This window comes from Electrophorus electricus, chromosome 4 (assembly GCF_013358815.1).
Source record: "Electrophorus electricus isolate fEleEle1 chromosome 4, fEleEle1.pri, whole genome shotgun sequence".
Taxonomy (NCBI): domain Eukaryota; kingdom Metazoa; phylum Chordata; class Actinopteri; order Gymnotiformes; family Gymnotidae; genus Electrophorus; species Electrophorus electricus.
The window spans coordinates 8,772,255-8,790,126 of record NC_049538.1 but is presented as its reverse complement, the minus strand read 5'-3'; the positions used below and the strand labels follow the sequence as shown (position 1 = coordinate 8,790,126).

Below are 17,872 nucleotides of genomic sequence, written 5' to 3'. Positions count from 1 at the left end.
GGAGGAAAGTCAAAACCAAAACATTTCTTAGATCAGTGGTTCCCAAAGTGGGGGGTGCACCTAAGGAAATGAAGCCCAAAAGAAGCCCCCCTCCCCCCCCACACACACACAGTGTTAGATGATGAGTAATCCTGCTTTAGCACAGCCCTCCACTGCTAAACCACAGTCCACCAGTCAAATCAAACCCCATCCCACGAGTCAGATTACTTACAGTTCCACCAAACCGATCATGGGAAAGGCAAGGCGAGCATGCCCCGTTTCCCTAATTACACTGTACGAAAGAATCCAGGGCTGCTTCACAACAATACACAAGAAAAGTTCCCCTGGTAGACCTGAGAAGGCATACACACATATCCCACTGACACCTGTGCGCCAAGAGGCAGGGATTAGCGTAGTAGCAATGGCAGTGGGATATAATAAGATGCATGTCATCCACAGGCATGGGGCTATAAATGAAACCAGGCCATGCGTGACGGACGTCTCACTGGGCGCACACAGACTTTCAGACTTCTGTTTGGCATTGTCAGCAAGCCACACCCCGTTTTAGACCAAGCACTGCTCTGGAAGACGAGCGGTGGCAGTGCCTTGCCGCAGACAAGACTGTGCTGTGTGTGTTAAAGGCTAAGACTAGAGGAGGAGTCACAGAAAGCAGAGGCAGTGCTGGAAGAGTCAATACTTGAAAGAGGACATCATGAGATGCTGGCGCCTGGGTGAGCGGTGGAGTATATATATAGCAAGCAAGCTGTGCCATTCACTCTGCAAAAGACGTCTGTTCCAAATGAATAATGCAAAAGAGGGAGCGAGACGTAGACGGAGACAGAGAGAGAAGCCAAACTGGCCCTGAGAAACAGGACAAGTCAAGCCTCGCACGACTGCTCCAGTGAGATGAGTGTTTACATCTTTGTAGTTATGCTGGCATTAGAGGTCCTCTGTTACTCTTGACAGGAGGTGGAGAGTGTCAGCGACTAACTTACCCAATACCACCATTCGGGAACAGGAATAAAGCAGGCAGGAAATGCCAACATCCTCCTCCCCATTCAAGAAAGGGAGGACACTTACCATTTTAGTTTCATTATAAGTTCTACTTTGCTACATATGCAGTAAAGGATGACCACAGAAGAATGCTGTGGCATAGTTTATATCTGTACTGCTTCTTTATATTTTAACAGAATGGATCAGTCATGCAGTAAAATCAACCTACAGCACTTTGAGAACATGGAAGTTAATAAGTATACTATGCACTAGCAACAGACTCTGAACAGAAAGGACCCCGTTCACTCTATAGGTCAACACTGCTGACAGGACTTAGGCCTCAACATTATGGGTGGGAAGTGGGCAATTAAGCACCCAACCATTATGCTCACAGGAAGGACGACATGATGACAGATTATGATGCAGCCCGTTGCCATGGCACTCAAACCTCGTGTTACAATGTGGAGCGTGGCACTGCGAGTGGCAGAGTATCAGAGTACAGGCAGAAGAATGTGCCCAGCGACCCCTAACCGAACGAGCCGAGAGACACACGCACACTCGAGAGGCAAATGCATGTTACCAAGCTTTTGTTCCTGAATTCAACTATTAGGGAAGGACCGATTATCAGCCCCCACAGAGAGCCAGACCGGATATTCACCATTTTCAGGATTACCGGAACCAGCGCTTGTTTCCTTGCTGATAAAAGCATTTTTTTTTTTATGCACATATCTGATGCAACCATGATAAACAAGCAAACAAAAAACAAAGTCAGGCCCAATGTCCCAGCCAGAGCAATGTTCGATTACTTGAAATGTGGATGATGCATCAGCACAGCACACCCACACATTTCTGTCGTCTGTCTCCATGTCCCACCTGCAGTTGCTTGGCAGGACAACCAACCAACACCTCTGTAGTCAGTCTCTATGTCCAACCCGCAGTGTCTTTGGACTGGTAGAAATGTGGACCACTGAAATGTGTCGTTGTAATTTGGGAAAACATAGCTGTTCAAGTTATTTCGTTTGATCTATTTAAAGATTACTTTTAAATGTTTGTGTTACTATTTTTGCAAGCTTCATACCATCTAAAGCTCAAAACACATTTTAAAAATGTTCTAATATTAAATATTATGTTTATTTAAAATGAATCATAAGCAACAGCAACGTAATTGTCACACTACAATTATCAAATTTAAGGTAAATGAACATCAGTCCCAAATATTGGTTATCGGAGTCTTTGAATCTTAATAATCGGTATTGGCCCTGAAAAAAAAGCACAATCAGTCAAACCCTAAAAACTCCAACCCCCACCAGCCAAAAAAATACAGCCCCAACACTCCAAAGTTCCAAGCAAAGCCTGAGAAGCATCACACCACTGCTGAGAAAAAACATGCGTGACGTGAAATGCTGCCATTAGCCACAAATATGTCGTTAATGAGGTCGCTTCCTGCAACTCTAAATCATCATGTGTGGCCTCTCAAAGTGACGTATGGCTTGTGGTTTTGCAGGCCACACGTAATGCCGACGTCAACGAGCAGTGATAAGTGGACAGAAAGGTCAAGGGTAGGAAGAAAAAAAATTAGGTCAGTACCCGGAGAACCGTTTAGCTGGAAAAGGTTCAGGTGAGAGGCTGCATGGCTCCGCATTGTCATACAGACACATCCTTAACAAAGATTGTAGCACTTTTAAAAGGGGAAAATGTAAATTCCGCTCAGAGAGGATGAAGAATGCATTGTTAGGTTCACAAGAACTGAACAACAGTCAGTGTGTTGTGCTGAGTTTATAGCTAAACAAACAGAACTTTTGAACTAATTTATAACGAAATTAAGACATGATCTGTGTCATATATGCACTCACTGCAAAGTGAATGACTAACATATTTGCCAAAAGCTGGAAAACAACTTCATACCTGTTGAAGGCAACTACAAAAAGACACACGATTATTCCTGCCAACACCCTTACACAATATTGACCTTTTTGAGCTCTAAAACATACTAAATTAGTACATGTGTGGGTGCATAGGGGACTGCATCTATGAATAAGGATAGAAAATACCAAATCAAGCAAAAATGGAGGGAAGAGAGAAACAGGCCATAAGTAAAGGAATACTCTGAAGCTGAATGTCAATAAAACATTGTTTCAGCATTTACAATGTTTATTTGTTAAATGCGTAACTGGAGTTACAGATGGTGCAGGAACACGTGACTCGAGCTGGTCTCCTAGCTGTCAAGTTACATTTTTGTGCAAATGCACTGAAAATGCCCATTAGTAGTTCATAAAATAACCTAAGGAAATTCTCAACTCTTTTGTGATGGCAGTTTTCTTAAATTGAAAACAGTGCCAATGGAGAGGCCTATGAGGGGTTATTTTTGCGTTGTGTACATTCCTAAAGCACAAATTTGACACAAACTTTAAACTATTTGAAATTATCCTGCATGTTGAAAAATATGTGAGTTTCTGCTTTTACTTTGGCAAGATTCACCATTAACCACAGCACCAACATACGACTTTGCTATGGAACGCTTATGCAACTCAAGCTGGGCAAGGGTCTATATCTGCAATCTTCTGGAGTAAACATAACCTAAGAGCACAACAAAATCTTTTTAAAGAAAGAATCCTTTACAGAAACCTTTAAAGAGAAAGAGCCCTCAAATACATTGCCAACAACCAACGAAAACCTGTTGCAAAAAAAAAAAAAAAAAAGACCTTGCTGAGTGCTGCAAACAGTGCCTGTCCTGGAGCTCTGTTTTACGGCCCCTGCATTCCATCAGCATGGGCGTTCAGGCACCTGCCCATGGCAGCCACCACCTCTTTTCGTCCCAGGCATGGCAATGGCACGCTACACTGAGCTCTCTTCATCCCAGTGTCTCTGTGCCAGCCCCACCACACCGCAGCCCTTGTCTACGTGCAGCATCCACGACACAGACACTACGGCACCAGTGGGGCCTCATGCATGTTTGGTCTCAGTAAGACTCACCTGCAGTGGGGGTGGAGTGCAGCGCGTCTCTCACTGTGCTGGCTCCCAGGCCCATGCTCCTACCGTGGTGCCCCCCGAACCTCGCCCACCCTACAGACCCCCGTCGCGAGGCCCTGCGGCAGGGAGGGCCACGTGCAGTCCCGGCACTCTCAGGTCTTCTCCTCACTCGCGTGGCTGAACCCAAGCGTAACCCGAGCCTGCTCGGGTATCTCACCTCTGTTCCTCCCTCTTTCCTGCGTGTTCTGCCTTAACTTTGCTTCTCTCTCTCCCTCTCCCTCTCTCTCCCTCCCCTCCCCCCCGTCGTCAGTCTATCAGTTTCGCTCTCTGCGGCTCGGTCCCTCCCTCAGGGCAGCTGGGACTGGGTAAATAAGGTTCCTCTCTGGGCTGAGGTATGCTGGCTAGCGCGGATGCCTGTCATTCCACACAGTGGAGTTTTCAGGATTAAAGTTTATGGAGACAACGCTAACGCAGCGGGAGAGGTTTGATTCAGCCCAGAGTCACGGCAGGGGTCCCGGAGGCTCCCGGCCCTTTGGGACGTCACACCTCCATTTCCCACAGCACCAGACACAGGGTTACCAGAGAGCCGAGTGCAAGCTGAGATGGGGTGAGGTGGATATGCACAATCAACAGGAAGTGACATCATAGAAGTGTCTGATTACACCGAGACCTAAAGTAAATTACCTGCGTGTGCAAAAAAAAAAAAAGCCTGCCTGTTGACTGACTGAGCTGCAGGGTTACAATCTTCTAACCTTTAAATGTTTCCTGAAAGGTTCTGATACTCTGACAATTTGACAACTTTCAAAAACACCCAAAAGCTAATCAGCAAACAAGCTATGTCAAAAGAAAGAAATGTAAAACCAACCAACTGGGTTTGCTTTCTTTTTTTTCTTTTTTTTTTCTGGGGGGGGGGAGCAGACCGCAGTGCAAATTGAGGGACAAAGGCTTTGTAGTGAACAGCGTTCCTATTATAATAAACGCAAAGCATCATTTATTCACCACACTACCTAAAAGGGATCATAAGAGAAAAGAAGCACAACTGCCAGCTCTATAAACACAGCTGTCCCTTCACATACGACTACATTTAGATACCTCAGCATATGCATTCTAAAATATTACAACTGTGCTGTGTTTTTGTGGTATATAGATGACAAGAGTCAGGCAAACAGACAAAGATCATCTGCGCAGCGTGGAAAATCAAACTAATTTGCACAGATGGGTAACGCTATGAACTCAACTACAATTAGGTCCCCATTTTAGGAGGTCCACTGGAGAAGGAAGGGAAGGAAGAAATACTCTACCCTTAGAGCAGAGTGAGAGGGGTTTCTGGTTTGGGAGGACAGGCTCGCCGAACGGTCTGTGTCCTGTGCCAGCCAGAGACAGCACAGTGTGTATGCACACACGCACGGACAGAGCTGTCAGCAGACACAACTCAGATCAGGAGTAAACCAGTAAGATAAAACAGGCTCTTTACTGAAACAGAACAGGATGTATAGTTTCTGATAACATTTTAAGCTGGAATCTCTCATGCTCAGAATTCCTTCTATGGACACAAGAACAGACAACTTCACGTGCACATTGTGTGTAACAGAGGCATATGTAGAAATAAGGTATATATAATATTCAATATACAAGCAATGAATACCAAGCTGTTAGATGGAGGCAATCAGACATCTTGAAGGCTTTTCAACTGTGTCTAATGTACTTGCTTTGAAAAAAAAAAAAAAAGAAAAAAAAAAAAGTTATATTTCCTTTGAGACAATACTTGCACTAGAAAGACATTTTTACTTTATTACAAAACGAGAAGTATACTGTTGCTAAATGATGATAAAGGTGTGGGCTAGTTGTCATCATCTCAAGGGTAGACTACAGGACTAATGGGTAGACCAAGGTGAAGGCTCCTGAGTAGGACATTATAAAACTTCAGCAGAGGGCTCAAAGCCACCCAGCTATAGAACCACCAGTAATCCAGGAAACATGTGAGACCCCATCACACCCTTAAAGTAGAAGCCTAAGCTGAAAGGCTACTTGTTTATTCAGGCCTTTGGTCAGATAAAAGAGCAGAACGTGGAATGGAACTTAACGTGCTGAGATGGTTAATGGTAAACTAAGCTGTTGGTGATGTCACCCCTCTTCTCCCTCTGATGGCGGTTTGTCTCAGGAAGACCTGTGCTACCTTCTGGTTATCTGTTTTAGCCAAGCCACGTTAGCAAGGCCTACCAGAGTCTTTGCTGGCACCATGTATCTACAGGCATCAGGCAGGATGAGCCGTGAACTATTAGATGCTCTGTTGTGTCTTTCTTCCTGATACGAGTGTGCTGCATCAGGACCAGACCCTGCGGCCCTCCAAATCTCCAAACCAACCAGGACATTGGACCACGAGCATCAGTGAACTGGTATGATGGCAAGTTCATGATGACCTTCTCCCGTTGAGGTCCTGCTGGTGTAGGATTCTGGAGTGCTGCATTGCTGTGGTTCCCCTCATTCTGGTCCTGCCTGACATATCCTGTTTTCCTACCTGAGATGTCCCATTGTGATCTGACACACCCACTCTTGCATTCCCTCCACCTCCAACATACTTCACTTCCATGAATAATGTCTGTGTACAAACTAGCAGGCTAATCACCAGAGTAGTCACCATAATTTAATATTTCTATCCTATCATAACCTAATAATTTTCTGCACCATTGTTTCTATCCATTATGACTGAATTCATTTATGAACATTGCTCTCCAGCTTCACCCAGAGAAGATGGGTTCCAGTCAGTGACTGCTCCCAGAGAAGATGGGTTCCTATGAAGGTTTCTTCCTCATGACACTGTGGGAGTGATTTCTGTCCACTGTTGCCTTTGGCTTGCTCATTAGATGTTTACATCTGTTTTCTGTGATGCTGCTTTGAGACTATGTAGTTAAAAAACAATATACATAAAAATTTAACTGAACTGAACTAAAATGTTTCCACCTTTCAGATGCAGGTTGTAGAACCTTATAAGAATCTTGCATACCACACCACATTCAGTTCATTCAGTGCTTCCTCTGTTATAATTTCTTCAGATAATAGTTTACAGGATCACTACTTAAACAGAATTGGAATTTAGAAAACAAATCTAGATGTAGAACCTAACAAAAGCCAATCAATATATAGTCACCCTGCCACTTTATTAGAAACATCTACCTTGTAAGTGCACTTTATAGACTATCTGATGCAATACAGAGTTAGTGTTATACATTCCCTAGCCCTGACCACAGGTATTTCTGACCAGAGGTGCACTGCTGGCAGATCATTTTGAGCGGCCAACCACTTTCAACCATGTGAGTGACACTGACGTGTAAGAGATACACTTCTATACCCAATAAACTGATACCAACAGCTAAGAACTGTCTGTCGTCTGTATACACACACACACACACACACACAAAAAGTTGTGACCTTGAACAAAGACTGAGGTACAAAAAAAAAAAAAAAAAAAAAGGTTTCTTGGGGAAGAACCAATGACTTCGTGAAAATCTATTTATCTTGTTCCTATAACACTTCTCACGTGAGGCTTTTATCTCCAAGAACTAGGTGGAGGGGGTTTGTACTCTACAAGTAAACTGTAGACTCAAATATGTTACAGTAGCTCCCTCTATAGGATAAACACGGTGCTACCTATACTGCCAATAGGAAGGAGGGCCGGAATCCCTAACAGAGATTATCCACATTACAGTAAAAGAAACTTTATTCTGGATTTTAGACCAATGGGAGCTGCTAATTCCTGCTACTTTTCAGCCCAAAGACAGCATCTGTGAAAATTGTGGAGGACTCAGGGTGGTAGATCGTAGGTTTTCTTCAATTTCAGAATAACAAGTAAGATATAAACAGCTGAAAGGGTCATTTAAGGAGACTAACAGAAAGGCCAAGGTGTGGGAGAGGCGCAGTGTTGTTCTAATGTTGATGAGGCAGGGCAGAAACTGAGAACACCATACTTTAAGCTCTCTTTACCACTCTTTCTGCATCATATATGAAACTCTCAGTTCATAAGCCAACTTGATCCATTTTTCCAAGCCTGTTTTACAACCTCTCTCATTCCCTTTTCATTTCTTTTCATGCTTGGGTCTTTTTCTCTATCCTGCTCCCCTTTATCTGCTCTGTACCTACAGCAGCCCCAAGCATGGTAGGGTATATAGCACAGGTACACAATTTACATGGTCAGTATCTCAGACAGAGCAGTGCCCATTTGGACTGAGGTGGCACTGCTTGAAAATAATGAGGTGTACTTGGTAAAAATGTCAACATGAAGTTAGCCAAGTTACAGTTAAGTAACTTTGGGGATTTTTTTTTTATGGCAAAATCAAACCATCAGGCAAGTTTAACCAATTACTTTAAGAGTGCATATCTTGCTTTTTACCACTTATAACTTAACATATCATGTCAAATTTGCAAATGAAAAGCGTGATCTATTTAAACTCAACATTATGACTTCATTGCCTGTGCATCCTAGGCAGTGGAAACTTGAGTAATTGGCTTGATTTGCACTGTTGCCATGGTAATCAAATATCTGCCATTTCCTCACCCTGAGATTAAAATACTGCTTCCTCTTTGGCTAAGCCTGGTCTATTTCATTAAGGTCTGATGCACTATAGCAACACCAAGAAAAGCAAAAATAAGAAGTGTAGACCAAACCAAAACGTAATCTAATTCAAAAGATATATACCTATACATAAAATATACAGTTTAAACTGAGAGCAACTCCATACTCTCAACATGGAGGACACCACCACCACCACCACCACCACCACCACCACTACTACCACCACCCCTTTAACTCCGCTCACTCTCATCAGCAGCTAAATCAGGTGTGGTCAAGGGGCAAAAAGGCAATAAACTGAAATCACGCAAAACAGCCGGGCCCTCCCGGACACGGAGTAAGAGATGAAAGGCAAAGCAAGGACTTCTTAATCAGATCCTCTATTCAAATGTCAAGCTACTGGGTGAGACGCAGCCTACCTGAAACACTCTGCTGCTCTACAGTGCGGCTTTCTTCCATCGATTCAGCAATCCCAAAGATTTCCAAGACAGATCAGGAATCACAAACAGGCCAAAAAAATAAAATAAAAAAAAGGACACACCTAAAGGTGGATCTACTGTGCAAAGCGAGATTAGATCTCTCATGAGTCAACACGTCTACGTGTCACATGGCCGGCTGTAACGAATCACTACTTAGCGTTGGGTATTTGCACTTGCTAGTATCGTTTATGACTAGGTGTTCCATTTCGTTCCACAGTCACCAAAAGCAAACAAATACACGAACATACAAGCAAAGTAAATCTTACTATTATTGTCTTATTTGAGGTCTATTTTATCTGCATCTACAGTTTGAGTATAGGTTTGGAATGTTTTCACAGGTCACATGATTGGTGCACAAGTTTGGACAGAACTGCCCATACTGTAGGTACTAAAAGAAGCAGAATGAAATGCACTCATACCTTGGTTTTCCATTCCAGTAGGTCAGAGGTGCCTGAAAGAAAGAAAAGGATGAATATTGATGTTATTGGTGGGTGTAAAAGTGGCTGTGAATGTGAATTTCGGTAACTTTATCAAAGTTTTAAAGCATTTAAAAAGTTATATATCTCAATTATTAATTTAGAGGCACAATTTAATGAATAATAAGACATATACAACCCACAATTATGTATTATAATTAATTATTATAATTAATGCTTAATAATTAACATTTTATTAATATAATTAATAGTTATAATAATTAATGCTTATAATTATTATAATTCATGCTGCATTTCATTTCACAAATGTTGAAATTTAAGTACTTTCTTTGCATAAATGTGTCATTTTATTCAGAGTGAAGCCCATCAGTGATACCAGAATGTTTTAAGGCAATAAAAGCTATGATAAGCATGCTAATAAAACATTCCAGAGCAAATCCTTCCAAACAACCAATGCTGTGCATGTTTTACTCTCACTACAGGGCACTTGTGTTAAAGCATCCACAACCTCATGCAACAACAAATCTATTATGGTCCATGATAATTTTCCATCTTTAGTCACATTTAGCAAAACGTTTGTCTACAAAAAAAAGAACATGTTATTGTGACTGTGAGGAGCATTTTTCTCAGGAAGTTCACTGTTGTGCATCCACAATTAAGCCCACATTACTCCAGAAACTGAAACCAGCTTGCAACATGCCAAACCGGCCACTGAAATCTTCAGGCACTCACACTTAGGTTAAGTGTTTGGCAAAGCAGGTTCTGCTTAAATGCGGTTTGATATGCTGTCTCCAGTTATATCAGAGAAACACGGTGAAGAAGATGCCAGAGTAATCTTATTTTCAAATTAGCAGACTCATAAGCCTGTGTGTGGACCTCCTTGAACAAAATATTATGTGACCCTCTAGAAACCTCCGGTATGGCGTGTTTAGGCCACCATGTTAAACTGTTGCTTCTATTGTCCACTATGGTAATATTAGGCAGTCATTAAATAATCTAGTAATATGGCTGACTTATGACACCTTTGTAAGACATCGATTACTGACCTGTTCATCTTATAGCCACATTCTTCCAATACTTGGAAGTGGGAAAGACTGTTAACTGTCTCATGTGTTTGTCCAGCACACCAGAGGGAACGCTCTCCTTGGCTTATAACACAATCCTTTAATACAGGTCCTACAATACAGGTCCTTAACACCGTAAAGGTCAAATTTGTTTCAATAGCACTTTTTACCACACATGCTGTCACAAAGCAGCTTTACAAATGTATGGGTCCAGCTCCCTACTGAGCAAGCTAAAGGCGACAGTGGCATGGAAAAGTAAAAACTGTGTGCGCAATAATCAGGATTTATTTTTTTGTTTTTTTCAGTAGACCCAGTTCTTGGCCTAACTAATAAAAATTAATAACTTGTGTAAATGAGGGGGGAAATGAAGGGGAAATTATCATCGTCAGCCACAACAATCTGTTAATTACTAATTACTGTTAAGATGTTAATCACTGGATATGTTTCTTTGAACTTGCCTCAGATACATCCACAAATCATAACTGGGCATGCCTGATGGGACACATTATTAGACAGGGTTACTGTATGTTCTATAAATGGAACTGGACTGAGGAGCCTATACAAAACATGACGACACCACCGACCAGTTTCTACAACTAGAGCTATGCCTGGAGACATCAGTGCCTACCAACTTTCCTGCACTCTTTAGGTGCAGTTCACAAAAGCTTTTCTCAAGTGCCACGTGGACACGAGTGCACTTTGAACTTGAAAGAGGAGTTTGCAACAAGCACAGAGAGTTACACGACCAAAGCAGGTTTGAGACTGCTGACCTTGGACAAGGAGTGCCGGCTGGTGACTCAAACCAATACTAGGGAAAAAACAAAACGTCAGGAAACACAAGGGGCAGTGTTGGTTCACAGTATTGACCTAGACAGTGGAAGAGTTTCGAAAAACCAAACCAAGCCTACCCCCAAGCTCAGGTTTCTTTTTGAAGCTTGGCAGCATCTACCATTTAAACTGCTCGTATACACGATTATGTGAGTAGTTTTTGTCTGATCTTGAGAAAGATCAACAAAATAAGCCTGGCTATACGTTAACCCAACTTGAACAAACTGTCCTGCCAGTAGGAATGTGACTCATAACCTGACATCTGTCATGTGTTACAATAAAAGTAGGAGAATTACGGCAATCGCAACTGCTGAACAACAGTTCTGTTGACGTTGAAACCAAACTTGATCACAAAGTGAAACTGTCTCACAAAGTCAATATTACCATAAATTACCATTGCACCATTATAATTACCTTCATAAACTTGCAGCAAGTGTTGCATGTTCATCTTCGGAAATTCACTGACAAATATCAGAACGATACTGTTGCCATCTCAATCAGTTGCAAATGTGAGTGAAATAATGAGTAGACATTTGTCAAAATTTAGCCAAGTGTCACATTTCTGGGAACCAAAGAAACACACTGAGACAGAAGATGGCCATGTGATCTACTCATTGAGCAGCACTGCAGCTAGTTCCATCAAACTGCTTTGGCCACTGCAGACTTTAGGCTTTGTACGATGATCATCTGGAACAACCAATCTAGAGCTGTGGTGCCCTGCGTACACGGAACACAGCCCACCTACACATCAGATGAGTTTAGACTCACAACAAGACTGCCGTCAGAATTAGGCAAACCAGTTGTTCTAGGTCTGTAGCTCGTTCGAGAGTCGAGCAACAGCTGCTCTGAAGCCAAAACTGATTTTTCACAACTTTGAAGTATTCACAGGAACAATGCGCCTTAAAAGGAGTAGAGAAAAAAAAGAAAGCTTGCTTTGACTACTGTTGCTGTTCCAGGATGGGCACAATAGCAAAATAAACATGACAGAGTCAATGCTGCAAACAAAGGCATCTTCTGCTTTCACTGTTAATGAAGTTTCTAAGAACAATTGTTTTTGTCTCATTTGTTTGATTTGGCTCTCTTTGTCTACTTTTAGGCCTTGTGTGAAAATATCATGAAGTTTTAGGTAAAATGTATGCAGAAATATAGAAACTTCTAAAGGGATCACAAACGTTCAAGCAGCATTGTATATATGAGCCCTTCTTTGAGATCACCAACATCTCCCTCTTCCATTGAACTTGTAAGTCCATGTATATTCTGCCTGTATTTCATTTGAGAATATCAGTATTTCTTCAAAGTACTTCATTTAAAGGCTATTCCACAGGTTCTAAATAGAACTGGTGATGATGGGGATGATAGTGGACACCATTCTTTTTCCGCTTTTATTCCCATAGCAACCGAGAAAATTGTGTTTTGGATTCTTCTTTTTATTTAAGGGCAGAGAATGGTGGATTAGGAACCCAAAACATATGGCAGTGGCCATTTCAACATCCTCAGGGCACCTAAAGGAACCTCTCTCATCACTCCCAATATTCCTACCCAATCAATCACTTCCACACCTCCTGGCTGACATTGCTGGCTATCCAAAACTCAAGCTGTCTGGCCCGGCCAGTGTAGCATGGCATTCATTTGTGAATTAAACTGAAAATTAGTAGTCATGCATTTCTTATCGTTTTTCCCCCCGTATTACATGAAAACTGTGTCTGTGTATAATAATGTGGAATAATCTTTTAAAGTAGCTTTTCTTTTAATTAAGATAATTAGTTTGCCATGATAAACCTGTCAGATCACAGTTATCTAGAAAGATATGAGAAAAACATTTCTTTGAAAAACTAAATGTTTATATTACTGAAATTGTACTGATATGCATCTTGCATAATAATTTGGAACATAGTGCATGTTTGCATCCCTTTCCTACATTACAACACGGTAAGATAATACCATGTTATACTAATGTATAACAACTTTTATTTAGTATTCAGATCCATTTTGTTTTTTCTCCTCTCTGTGGTAAATAACCCAGTGAGGCAGTATGTTATGTATGTAGTCACCAGGACAAATCCCACACAAGCGGAATACCTGGTCAAACTTTAAAAAAACTAAAAAAAGTTACAATCAGATTCTGCAAGTTGCTGTACACTTTTTTCTTAGGTTGATTCACTAACGATACACCGGCCTTGTGCAGCTATTAATGCGAAATGACCCACATAAAATTGTTGTACAATAATAAATACTGAGTCCTAAGAGATTATTAGGTAAAAACTGATGTGAACCCATTGTTCTTTTAAGAGGTGAAAAAGTACAGAAGCACAAATCATTCACCATATGGTGCATGAAACCTGAAAAATCCTTCAAATACATTTTGGAGCTCTTATTGCTAAAAGGTTTTACAACAAGCTGACATGTTTACGTGTCAGATGGCAGACTATGAGCCAATTGCTTGTAAACAACTAGAGATGACACTCAAGCCCATAATGCACTTGTGTTCAACCTGTCCTGCAGGGAGTATGATTGAGCAGCACTGGGGATAATGAGAGCTGCCATTTTACTGTTGACTTAAACGATGCAGAGCCAGTCACAAGAATGTCTGTGTGCCTGAGTGTTCACTAGTGTGAGTCGGCATTATTAATTAACATAATTCAATGTTCTAATTAAGAATGCATGGGTGAATGCATGCACATTCCCCAGTGTATTGTCCAGCTATACTCAAAGCTTTGAGAAGTACAAAAACTGAAGAGGGAATAATAATAATAATAAATAATAAAAAAAAAAACATTACCAAGAGACAGAGCCAGACTGACTGGTTTCGTAAAGTTACCCGATCACATTGCACTATATTTACATAGCTCAGGCAGGTTAAAGTACACACAAAACTTTCACAAAAGAACCTTCCAGCTTCTGCAACCTTGCAGAAGACATTACTGTAAATAGTGTCACAACAGCAAAAAGAGTATCAATATTTAAGGGCCAACAAAGCAAAATGCTTTGAAAAAATAATTTAAGCTTCATTATTAACCATGAAATTATAGAAAAATCATTTTTTCACTGTTCCGTGCCTTTTCAGGGAATTATCATAGCAAAATGTCTCTTTTACATAGAACAGGGAGGGAGAGAATCCACACACAAATCGTATATCAATGCTGGATAAGGCAAATCACATTTAACCAGAAAAATGAAATGTGCATGCAGCACTATGAGCAAAGATAGTGCTTTTACATTTTCAATCAATTAGCTCTATTATTTACAGATGTTTATCATTATACACTTATAGTATATAATGAATTTTGTTATCTATTAGCCAAAACAAGATTCTTGTCCACTGGTTCAAAAACGCCAGAATCTAGCAAGCTAGAATTTGTGCAACTCTTGTGTCAACAACAATAACAACTGTGAAAATACACCACTGTGTTAATTTCCACAACCAAGCTATTAGCGAGTTTTACCAAGTTAGACCTGTGGAGTGGAGATCTGTTGGACACCACCACTGCCAAGTTACCATTGTTGGGGCCCCTGAGCAAGGGCCTTAACCATCAGTTGCTCAAGTTATGTTCACTCAGAATTGTAAGTTGCTTTGGATAAAAGCGTCAGCTAAATTCCATAAATGTAAATGAGAAAAAAGATTTTCACTGTAGAGAACTATAGAACTTCTGTGAAGCTCTCGTTTGGATAGAATTTTAAAAATTAAAAACTGACAGCGTGTGTCAGAACAAGGTTCAGGGGTGAACAAAATTTAAATGCATATGGTGGGCTGCTGGCATTTAAAATCTCATAATCAAAGTACACTTTCAGGTAGAACATCTTTGCATCCAGAAAAAAACACACGCACACAAACAACAAAAAGCCTCTAAACTGCACATCAACCACTCTTTTAAAGTGTCTTGAAGTCCCTATCTACATGTCATGCAAAACATAGAATTAAGCATTCAAAGTATTTCGTTTCAATGTAAAATTACTATAACTTTCTAATTAGTCGACTATTTGGTGATTAAGTAGGCTTATTAATAAATATGCAGACCCACATACTGCATCTAAGTGAATCCAGAGAACTGGGGTGGAGAACCAGAGCATTAGAACACTTGGTAAGGGATAATAATTATTAGATAAGATTATCCAAAGACAAGGTCTGCAGCCCATTTCTTAAAAACAAACAAACACAAAACCCTGTATAGCCTAGACATAATCAAATACATGATTTAATTCAAATACTAGGCACATATTACAGTATCAGTCAAGAACTATACAAAAACTCCAATCACTGCACACTCAGCAATGATTAACCTCATGTGTTGCACTGCATCAGGATGACAGGACACAGCCAAGGTTCTGGGAATGGAATGCTGAAGTACTAGGCCATTGCTTCCTTGCCAAACACAAACATAGCAATGCTAATAGTGCTAGATTAATTAGTGGGACAGAAATTCAATTCATTTCAATATTTCCACCGCCTCTCTGGCCTTTATTAATAGTTGTTTCAATCTGAACAAAACAATATGACCAAATTATCCTATAGCCTTGCATGTACTTGAACCAGACCATTTTATTCCTTCTCCAGATCTTTACAACAAAGATAACTGGGCACCACACCATCCTTAGACCTGCTGTAGACTGAATTTATTGGGAACGCCTTATATTTCAGCAGCTTGCAGAAGAAAACGGAGCCTTTAGTAGTTCCTTCCCCAGCTGTTAACCCTCTGGCTATCAGCACCAACAACCAACCGCGCTTGCCCTGACTTGTTACAGAACGAATGTACAGGAATGTACAGTAGGCTCGATGTTTTACTACACCACAAATTTAAATCTAGATCCATCTCAAGATAATCGTCTGTGTACTGTAGTGGAGCCACGGCTGGAAGGTCGGTCGGTCGGTCGGTCAATATGAGTGACAAGTTCCCAACGAAACAGCGGTTTAACTGAACCTGTAGTGCTATACCGCAAAGGTGACCACAGCGATGACTAAGACAGCTAGCTAGCTTTAGCTAAATCAAATCATGCCTTTAAACCATCTCGACATCCAGATTGGGTTGTTAAACTTAGCTATTTATTGGCCTTAAGGGAAACCGCATATCAGAGTTTAAATTTGAGAACATGAAGGCACGCAGAGAAACGAACACAATGACAGGTGCATAAATGTATGCATCTAGTGAGCTAGCTAGACAGCCAATTTACTAGCTAGCCATATTTGTTTCCTAACCTAGCTAGGCTAACGCTAACTATTCAGCTGTACTAGCCTACTAGTACCATTACTGGAACAAGCCGATCCCAAATTAACTATTGAATAAACAAGCATAACTAAGAGATAACGGAAGCAAACGAGACATAAACAAACAATCTTGCTAGCTTAGCTACTAACACTAGCCAAACAATTTAGCTAGATAGATAGATAGCTGGCTACGTTAACTTAACTAGCAAGGTAGCCATTTGTGTCATCAGACCGGGATAGGAATCTTTTATATTTTTTAAACTTTCACTGGTGAGCACTTCTGTATAATAACTTAACTATCCAACCTAGTATGACTAGCGCTACATGGTTATATTACATAATTATATGGACTCGGATCGTATTCCTCGGAATTCACGGGAGGGTTAGCTTTAGCTACCCTAGCTAGCTAGTACATTTAAATCAGGAATTTTAGCTAGTTTCGCCAAGTTCACTTTACAGCAACAGGTTGCATTGACGTTTTTTGTTTTATAACTTATTATTTAGTGTGACAGCAACGTTTCAAATAAAAATCTAAAATGGAGTCATTAGCATCACATATGTCATGCGTGGCTTACCTGGTCACAATATATCTTGGATGTGCCTCCATAAGTTGAACAAACCAGTTAGTTCACGACGAGCCCTTAATCAGCTACGTAATAGGTCAGGCAGCGTCACACTTGTGAATCTGCGCGTTGAACTTTATAAAATCCAGAAAAACCATAACAGAAAAGGGAATTTTAGACCGAGAACCCAGTGCTGAGAGTTTTATTTCCTCTCACTCAAAGTCATAACACTTGCTAGAGGTAATTAACATACATTTTTTCACAAGTCATCCCAGCTCTGAAATGGTCCACCCGTCAAATACAGTGAACTGTGTACCATGTGATGGATACTGCAAGATCAAGGGTTGCCAGTTGCATCATAATCACTCTCCGCCTAATCAATGCGGCTTTTTTGTAGTAGCGTGAGAAAAGGTAACGATAAAGAAAGGTTTTGATACAATGTATACCAATATATATGTAAGTAAATCGTTAACCAGACCATTCCTACAGTTTTACAATCACAATCATAGACCGTAGAGTCTATTAATTCAATGCCACTGTTTTATTTATTTATTTATTTTCTCCAAATTACTATAAAATATTTGAAAAACATAAAAGACAACTTTTCCTTACGCCTCCAATCTCAAAAATAAGTCATGTCTGCCATCTGGTGGTTTGTTTCTTAACTACAGATTTGTTTGTTTTTTTTTGTTGTTGTTGTTGGGGTTTTTGTTGTTGTTGTTGTTTGTTTTCCAAAATGTAAAGAGATTCCCATAATGATAATTTTTACTAATACAGAATTAGTACTTTTAC

General features: G+C 40.7%; 1 protein-coding gene across 8 annotated transcripts in view; it reads right to left on the bottom strand.

The window, feature by feature from the left end:
• phactr4a (phosphatase and actin regulator 4a) overlaps positions 1 to 17,389 on the bottom strand; it is a 30,307-nt gene extending 12,918 nt beyond the window's left edge. For 5 of the 8 annotated variants that reach the window (XM_035525190.1, XM_035525192.1, XM_035525195.1 and 2 more), the window contains exon 1: positions 3,946 to 4,209. In XM_035525190.1, the coding sequence (XP_035381083.1) occupies positions 3,946 to 4,000 (55 nt within the window). In that variant the 5' untranslated portion in view covers positions 4,001 to 4,209. Of the gene's footprint in view, positions 1 to 3,945; positions 4,210 to 8,928; positions 8,998 to 9,407; positions 9,440 to 17,092 lie in introns of those variants that run through there. The other 3 variants (XM_035525194.1, XM_035525193.1, XM_035525191.1) reach the window with 3 other exon arrangements.
• Positions 17,390 to 17,872: the final 483 nt, after the last annotated feature.